This window comes from Sparus aurata, chromosome 19, assembly GCF_900880675.1.
Source record: "Sparus aurata chromosome 19, fSpaAur1.1, whole genome shotgun sequence".
NCBI lineage: Eukaryota > Metazoa > Chordata > Actinopteri > Spariformes > Sparidae > Sparus > Sparus aurata.
The window spans coordinates 15335091-15343931 of NC_044205.1; the positions used below are offsets into that span (position 1 = coordinate 15335091).

Consider the following 8841-nt stretch of genomic DNA (forward strand, 5'->3'; position numbering starts at 1 on the left):
TCAGCCTCTCTGATAGTTTTATTATTTACACCTGTGCTTTTTGGGCGACGTGTTAAAATGCCAGTGTGCGTAGTGCTGATTGTTGTGCTCCGGCGCCATTGTTGCTCTTAATTAACGCCATAAAAACACACCTGGGCTGTGCTTTACTTGCAACACGCCTGCCAACCCCCCCCCCCCCCCAAAAAAAAAAAACAAAAACAAAAACACACACAATAAAAAGAAAGAAATCGAATAATTCCGATGGAGAGCTGATGATTGTTCTCAGAGCATTTTCAGTATTTTTTCTAGTAGGAGTAAACTGAACTGCTTCCAAACCGACGAGCGAGGAGAAAGTGATTTTAAAAGCGGGTTTGTTTTCACTTTGGCGGCGGTCGAGTTCGTTCCGCGGAAGGGAAAGCGACTCCATGTCGGGTTTTCGCTGCCTTTTCCCTCAAATTAACTTTAATCGTAAAAATATATAAAGCAGCTCCGCGCGGGCTCTCTCCCCGCATACACACGCGCGAGCCAATCAGGCGCGACGAAGCATCCTGCACGAGGGGAGCGCGCGGAGCGAGAGCTGAGCGGAGCGCAGCGCGAGGCAGTTCCAACCGCTGTCAGTCATTAGCCGGGAGAGGGAGAAGGGTGAGAGACACAGGGGGAGACAGAGGAGAGAGAGAGAGAGAGAGAGCGAGAGAGAGAGTGTGTGAGAGAGAGAGGGTCCAGGTTCAGACAGATACGTCGGCCCCGAGGTGAGAGAGAGGGAGAGACTGACAGGCGACACCGACGAGCAGAAGAGCCGAAGCGTCGACATGAGCGGTCAGTTCGAGGAAGATATCCACGACCGGGGCGAGAGGAAGAGCAGTAAATCCCCGACGCTGCTCTCCTCTTACTGCATAGACAGCATTCTGGGCCGCCGGAGTCCCTGTAAGGTCAGGCTGATAGGGGCGCAAAGTTTGACTGGTCTGCCCGGCAGAGGGGAGCACGACAAGACGGCGGACAGTAAGTTTGACTAGGGGGGTGAAATTAATAAGAGGGTGTGTTGGTTAGCTGGGAGCATAAATGTGTGACAATTAAGCCAGTTTTTATTTGTTTTTGATTTTAGCTAAAAGTGTGTGGCGAGTTAATGCGTCACCAAGAGGTTTTTTATGAAGGGAATCAGCGTTTCACGGTCCAGACTCTTGTTTTCATGCAAAAAAAAAAAAAAAAAAAAAAAGCTGCTGTAAAGTCTGAGAGAATTGTTCACAGGCCCACAAAGTATTAAACTTCATTCGGAGGATTTTTTTCCTTCTCTCTTCTTATTCGCTGCCATTTTTTGTTTTTATTTTGACGTTTTCAGGGCACACGAAAGACCCGCTTTCTCTCAGCGCCGACATGCACCTGCCACCCAAGCTCCGCCGGCTGTATGGCCCCGGGGGGAAGTACCTCCACGACCACGCAGAGACGCTGGAGAGGGAGCGGCTCCTCCTGGAGCAAGCCAGCGACAGCCTTAAGATCAGCCAGGCGCCGCAGGTGAGCATCAGCCGCAGCAAGAGCTACCGGGAGAACGCGTCGCTGAGCCGGGGGGAGGGCGACCAGAGTCCCGCGGAGGGCTCGGAGGACGGCAGCCTGGGGCTGGTGGACCTCGGCCCGCTGAAGTTCGAGGAGGACGCCGGAAAGGAGGAGAGCTGCGGGGACGCGGCAGCTCTGTCCCCGAAGGACGAGGAGAGGGAGAGCTTGAACGCCGGGGATGGGGACGTGAGGGACGGGGAGGACAGCGTGTGTCTGTCGGCGGGCAGTGACTCGGAGGAAGGGATGCTGAAACGGAAGCAGAGACGGTACAGGACTACGTTCACCAGTTACCAGCTGGAGGAGCTGGAGAGGGCCTTCCAGAAGACACACTACCCCGACGTGTTCACCCGGTAAGAAGGAGTGAAAGTGCTGACATTTTTATTATTTAAGTCTGGAAAAACTCACTCAAAATATTTAAACATTTCCCATTTTTACCATGACTGTTATTAGTAGTATTATCATTACTAGTATTACTATTATTATTTAGCTATTATAATAATATATTTATTATTATTATTATTATTATTATTATTATTATTATTATTATTATATGCGTCTAATTTTTTAAACGACACAACTAGACCCTATTTTTTTAATTTACATGCATGTAAAATATATATATATATATTTACTCTATTGTTTCTTAATTTAGTTATATTATTAAATTGAATACTAAAATTATTACGATTATTAGAACCTATGCCTGTGTTAAAGAAAATCCAAGACCAAGCGCAAAAACAGACAAAACACGCAACGTGTCCTCTAGTAATTCCACGAATGAAAGTGATAATTAATTGCATTTATTTTTAAATAAACACTTCCCGACCCCATAACATTTTTTCCCCCTCCGCAAGTAATTCCACACGCCTCGCCACGCGGATCGCACCTCATAAAACGCCCCAGCACCGAACCCGTGCCTAGCATAAGTGAACATAAATAGGCCCCTGTGAGTGCTAACAATGGGGACGTTTTGTTACCTGTATCCGCTCCTGTTGTTGACAGCTGTGTAATTCTCTGGAAGAATAATTAGCCGATGCGGATCAGGTTACCTGCTGGACATGATAGGCTGTACACCCCCCCAAACAACAACAAGTCAGGGCCTAAACTCAAGCCCGAGGGCAGGTGTGCACACTGATTGAGCCATTTAATGTGATTAATTTGATTTTGATTTTTTTTTTTTTTTTTTTTTTTTGGAAAGGTTTTTGATGTTGATAAAAAAAATACATTATTATGATTTGTATGCACCAGGGCCTAAAACCAACTGAACGCATCTATAATAGAAACCTATTTTCTGTCAATTAAAATAGCAGCTTATTTTCTGCCACTCTCATTTAATTTCCCCTGCCATTGAGATTATTCATATTTTCCAATCGATTTACTTTAAAGCGACTTGTAGGTCTAATTTACACTGCCAGCCCATCTTGCAAGCTTGAAGGGAGCGTCAATTGCTTTGTGGCAGGCTAGTTTAGATGTCATTATTTCAACCATTATGTTGTTACAGTGACAGGCCTGTGCTAGGGGGGAAATCTAACAATCACTAGGCCTATTTCTACCCATCCGTGACAGGGGAAAATAGAATATGGCTATGTGGCTTCTTTCTGCAGCCAATGCCAGGGTGGAGGAGAAAAAAAGAAAAAGAAATCAAGCCTATTTTCGCCCGTCTATTGTTGACAGTGAACAACAGGAGGGGACAAAACAGCAATTCTGCGTTGCTTCCAAACGGTGGCCTGTGTAACCTTGAATCTTTTTTTTTTCTTTTCTCTCTCTCCCTTCTTTAAAAAAAAAATAAAAATCTTTTCAGAGAGGAGCTCGCAATGCGTCTGGATCTCACCGAGGCCCGTGTTCAAGTAAGTGTTCATCTTTATCTGAAAAAGAGGAGCCTGCATGTGGCTTGTAAAATCAAATAAGAGGGAGGTTGGAGGGGAAGAAAAAAGCGAAGGAAAAAAAAAAAGCAGCACCCTCTTAATGTTTTATGTCGTCTATAAAATGTCCCTGGTGCACGGTGCTGGATAATAACCGGTGATATGCGTCACTGATTGAGGATCAACGATTACGGGCCAATTTGAGGCAGTAATTTATTACGGCAGAAATGTGTTAAATGGCCCCAGTCGCCGCGCGGGGAAGGTCCTTCCTGTTATTGAATGTTATTACACGCAGACGGGGGACGTTTTAGTGGCAATTAAGCCGACGCTGGCGATTCATAAAAAGCTCACTTAGCGCAGGAGCAAACACCGTCTATATACCTGGGATGAGATGGTGTTTGAATTCCCGTCAGAGGGAGAGAGGGGGGGCGAGAAGAGGCGAGGACGAGATGTGTGTGTGTGTGTTTGTGTGTGAGTAAAAAAAAAAGGGGGGGAGGGAGGGAGGGGGGGGAAGAGAAAGAGGGGAGGGATAATGCTATTTGATTTCCCATTATGTGATTGCAATAGACCTGCATTGATCCGATGCTTTGCACTTGGGAGCGAATGAGAGACCATTAAAGGTGTTTGCTCCCCCCTCCTCCCTCCTCTCTCCCCCCTCTCTCCTCTCTCCCTCTCTCAACCCTCACTATCCCTCCATCCATCCCTCCCTTCTTCTCTCTCTCTCTCTCTCTCTCTCTGTCTGTCTCTCTGTCTCTCACACTGAAAGCGTGGCTTGCATGTCGAAAGCCCGGGCTCATAACCAGAGAGACAGTTCAAACACTGGTGGAAAGCTCCGGGAGGTTATGGCCCGACGGTAAAACAACAGATGTCTCTTTAGGGACCGTAGGTGAACAAATCACTTAACGGGCGCCATCAGGAGGTGATAAAAACTCATAAATTCCCGAGGGGCTGTGTAATGCTAAACAGCCCTCTGGGAATAATGTGTGTGCGCAGTCCCTGTCGCTCAAGACTCGCGCAGTTCAATCACCGCGCTCGTGTTGACATTTTGCTCATTGTGAGAGCCCCGTGCTCCTCGCAGTGTAAACTGGGCAACGGCGGATGCGTGGGAAAGTTAAATAGTCCCCCTCGGATGGAAGTCAACTTGTTCCACATTCCCCTTAAGAATTTAATTTAAAGCGCATTAATTGTTATTGGAGCCAGTTCGGCGGTAATTTTCTGGATCTTTTGTTAACACCGCTCTTAATTATCTCTCCCCACCCCGAAGCCCGTCCGCGGGGACACACAGAGGAGGGGGTTTAATTAGACAGAAAGTAGATTTAAAGGACCGTGAGCGGCAGGGTTTACCTTGCATGTAATTACCGCTGACTTTCCGCCTGTTGGCCACCACCTGAACTAGACAACTATTAGACCGCGCTGACACGACGCTCAATAGAGTCTGGTCATGTTAATTACAATGAGACGGTGCTGTGATGGAAGCAGGACAAGAAGTTATGGTTTTAATTATTTATAGCAAGAAAGAGCCAGTATTTTCTATCGGCATGTGTGACTGCACTCTGCTTGTCATTTAGGAATAGAAGAAAGAGAGACAGAATTACCTATTTATGTATCGATCGAGCTGGTTTTTCTTCCTCTGGTTATTTGATGCTGCCTTCTGACTTAAAGGGGCACTATGTCGTTTTTGGAAAAGATTTTCAAACTCAGAATTTTTTATGTTTACAGTCTCAATAAGGTGATCATAAAAACTCAGAAATATATATAGCCTATATATATATATGTATATATATATATATATATATATATATATATATTCATATCTGAATAAACAAGCTGCTCTCTTGGAAAATAATGTCACGAGAACAGTCTAAAGCTAGAAAGGTGGCAGGGTCCGCCAGACAAAAAAAAAATACAACAATATGAAATTATGTTTTCCTTGTAGAGGGTTTATTTATTTTCAGGTATTAAAAACATAAGTAAATTGAGGTCTTTCTCTTTCTATCAATTTTTTTTCCCTCAAAACTACATAGTGCATTAAGTAAAATGAAATATTAATCTATATTATCACTTCTATTCCGCCCTCAGGTGTGGTTTCAGAACCGCAGAGCCAAGTGGAGGAAGCGCGAGAAGGCCGGGGTGCAGGCCCACCCGTCAGGCCTGCCGTTTCCAGGCCCCCTGGCGGCAGGCCACCCTCTCAGCCACTACCTGGAGGGAGGGCCCTTCCCTCACCACCCCCACCCTGCCCTCGAGTCTGCATGGACAGCAGCCGCAGCTGCAGCCGCTGCCTTCCCGGGCCTGGCCCCTCCACCACACAACGGCGCTGCTCCGCCCCTGGCCACCCCACTCGGCTTGGGCACTTTCCTGGGCACGGCCGCCATGTTTCGTCACCCTGCCTTCATCGGACCCACCTTCGGCAGGTAAGCTGCAACCATGCACAGACCTTCATACCTGTTCTTTGCAACTACCAATCTCCACACTCATCCCTGTATTTTACAATAAATGACTACAATTTCATAGTCAGGCACATGTATGGATAAATGTACGGCAGCAAGTCAGGTTTATAATAATCTCCCAGCACATCATGTAAGTCTAATGACTGATAGTTACAGTAATCCTCAGCCTCACTGCATTACTGTTTATTTCACAGTGTCTGGTAGTAAATGTGTTATACTGTTAACTGTTCACAGTGGTGTGCAATCTGTCAAATGCCTAAATAAATTAATGAAACGTGTGATCTGGCAAGACAAGCTGTGAGGAGGCCTGACACCGCACTCCATATGCCACAATTAGCTTCTCACTCTCTATTAAACGGCCTTATTAACTTCCAACTCTCCGTGTTATCTTTTATATGAGGGAAGTCAGCATGCAACAGATGATCTTAGATTATTTAGGATGTGTAAGACGCAAACTGAAGAAACTAAAAGGAGATGAAAAACATCTGAGAGACAGTGAGACTCCTGATTGACAGGCTGTGGGTTTCCTCTTCCACTGCTGCTACAAACAGAATTTTAAAGCACCACGCTCTCTAATGTGTGAGCAAAGTTTTAGCTTGGAAAGTAAAACTTCTGCTCTATTTTTCTATGAATAATTCAATCTTGAACAACATGTTCAGCATCCATAAATGTTTGTTTCCTTTCAGACTCTTCTCCAGTATGGGTCCCCTGACCAGTGCTTCCACCGCCGCGGCCCTCCTCCGTCAGCCCGCCCCTCCTGTAGAGAACCCCTCCCACGCGGGCCCCGTCCTCCCCGACCCATCCTCTTCATCCACCACCTCCTCTGCCTCGGCAGACCGCAGGGCCTCCAGTATCGCCGCGCTGCGCCTCAAGGCCAAGGAACACTCGGCTCAGCTCACCCAGCTTAACATCCTGCCCGCCGGAGCCACAGGGAAGGAGGTGTGCTGAACACTCAACACCAGCTCTAGGCCTCCCTGTCCCGGGGCTTATGTCCCATTCCATGACACACCCCCCCACCACCACCGTCCCCCGTCCCTCCCCCTTCAAAAACCCATTCATACCTCTGGAGGCTGATGTCCTGATGTCCCCTTGTTCAAGCGTCCCTGTTACCTCATGTTTCCCCAACAAAATAGCACGACCAAATTCAAAAGAGCACCGGCTACAAAAAGTGTGTGTGTGTGTTTGTGCATGTGTGTGTGTGTGTGTGTGTGTGTGCCTGGTAATAACAGTTACTGTAACATCGTTTTACACTCCATACTCACATCTGAATGACAGTCCAGGAATAGTTTCTTCCTTAAAGGGGCACTCTGTAGTTTTGGAAAGAAATTCAATCTCAGAATTTTAATGTTTAAAATATTAATGAGGTAAAAATCCAAACTCAAAAATATTTCTTTTTTATATATTTGAATAAACAAGCTGTTCTTAGAGGAAAATAAGGTCCCCTGAACACTGTTTAAGGCTATAAAGGTGGCAGGGTCCGCCACATATCGACAAAGTAAAACAGTATGAAGCTGTGCTGTTCTTTAAGGTCAGTTTGTTTATTCAGTTTATTTATTCATAAAAACCAAAAAGGTTTGTTTAGGCATAAAAAAAAACAATGAAGACTTTTCTCTTCTGATTGAAATTAAAACTACAGAGTGCTCCTTTAAATAACAGATACAGTATTTCAAAATAACAATACATTTTAAATAACCTCTTTATATTTTGTTTATATTCTAACTTAAAATGAGGTGCCGTAACAATCACATAGACAACTATCTGTGTGTAGTACACAGTGCCAGGACAGGTATGTTTAAAAAGTACTGTACAAATATGAGCACTATACTTCAGAATTTCCCTCTGATGCCACTTTATACTTCACTACATTTAAGATACGAATGTCCAGAACATTTGTTTATTACTTTTTAGCCATTTTTATTAAACTAAATTACATCTTAAAAAATATTAAGTATTGTTAAATAAAAGTAAAAAATAAGATTCACCTCAACCAGCTACTAAAGATAAATGCTGCTTACACATGAATGCATCAGTTACAGTAACTCGCATCACAGAGGCCATTTTTTTTCTCATAATCTGTCTTTAGTTTTGCTACAATAATTATATTTTAAAAACATCTACTAGTTTTTAAACTACTCCAACCTGTCTGTTACTGTCCCACACACACATTCACACACACTGAAAGCTGCGAGAACCACAGGGGGAACCCAGACTTTTATTTTTTTGAGAAAGGATTCTTGTGCTACTTCAAATGTGGACAACTCGAGTGCTCAACATTAACACTGCTTAATCTGTATGCATTGATGTGGGCTGAGCCGGTCTGCGTCTTTAATAAAGGCGACTTGGAGGAGGCCCCCCCCCCCCCCCACCTCCCACCTCCCACCTCCACCCCCCCTCAGAACCAAAGGAAAACTGTCCATAGACCTTCCATAGCCTTCTCTACAAGCCTGACTCCTCTCCACTGCTCGCATGTCCACCAGTCACATTCAGCAGCACGGCTGAAAATGTATTTTTGACACCTCCGAATCAAACCGGAGTTACATGAGGGGAGATTTGTGTGAATTTGCTGCAATGTGAGACTTTCTCCCTCCACCTCCTCCAGCTCTTTATTATTATTATCCCAGCAGTGGCATTTCCGCTGAGTCTGATTCCAGGACATGCGAGCAGAGCAGAGATCTGAGATGTGTCTCTAACGACCTGACTGTGTGAAAGAAAACTGTACATATTGTGTAAAAAAAAAAAAAAAAAAGTACCACAAAAAAAAGAAGGATGATTTTCAAAACAAGGTCGTGTACATTTCAGGAGGCCGTGTTTTGATAATTTGCACTCGGTGTAGTGTTTAATAATGAATGTCGCCCTGTGTAGAATTCCACCTGTGTTTATGAATTATTAGGTTTTTAGATAATTATTTATGTCAAAAACTTTTTTTTTCTCCCTGAGAAACTGAGTGAAGGAACATTTTTTGGTTTTCTAATTAAGTGATTGTAAGTTTCCTGGTTTAATAATGC

General features: G+C 44.7%; 1 protein-coding gene across 1 annotated transcript; it reads left to right on the forward strand.

Moving 5' to 3' along the window:
- Positions 1–499: 499 nt before the first annotated feature.
- Positions 500–7231, forward strand: arxa (aristaless related homeobox a). The gene is made up of 5 exons (XM_030397679.1): positions 500–978; positions 1316–1877; positions 3329–3374; positions 5469–5800; positions 6523–7231. The coding sequence occupies exons 1-5, from the start codon at positions 789–791 to the stop codon at positions 6782–6784; spliced, it is 1392 nt and encodes a 463-aa protein (XP_030253539.1). The 5' UTR covers positions 500–788; the 3' UTR covers positions 6785–7231.
- Positions 7232–8841: the final 1610 nt, after the last annotated feature.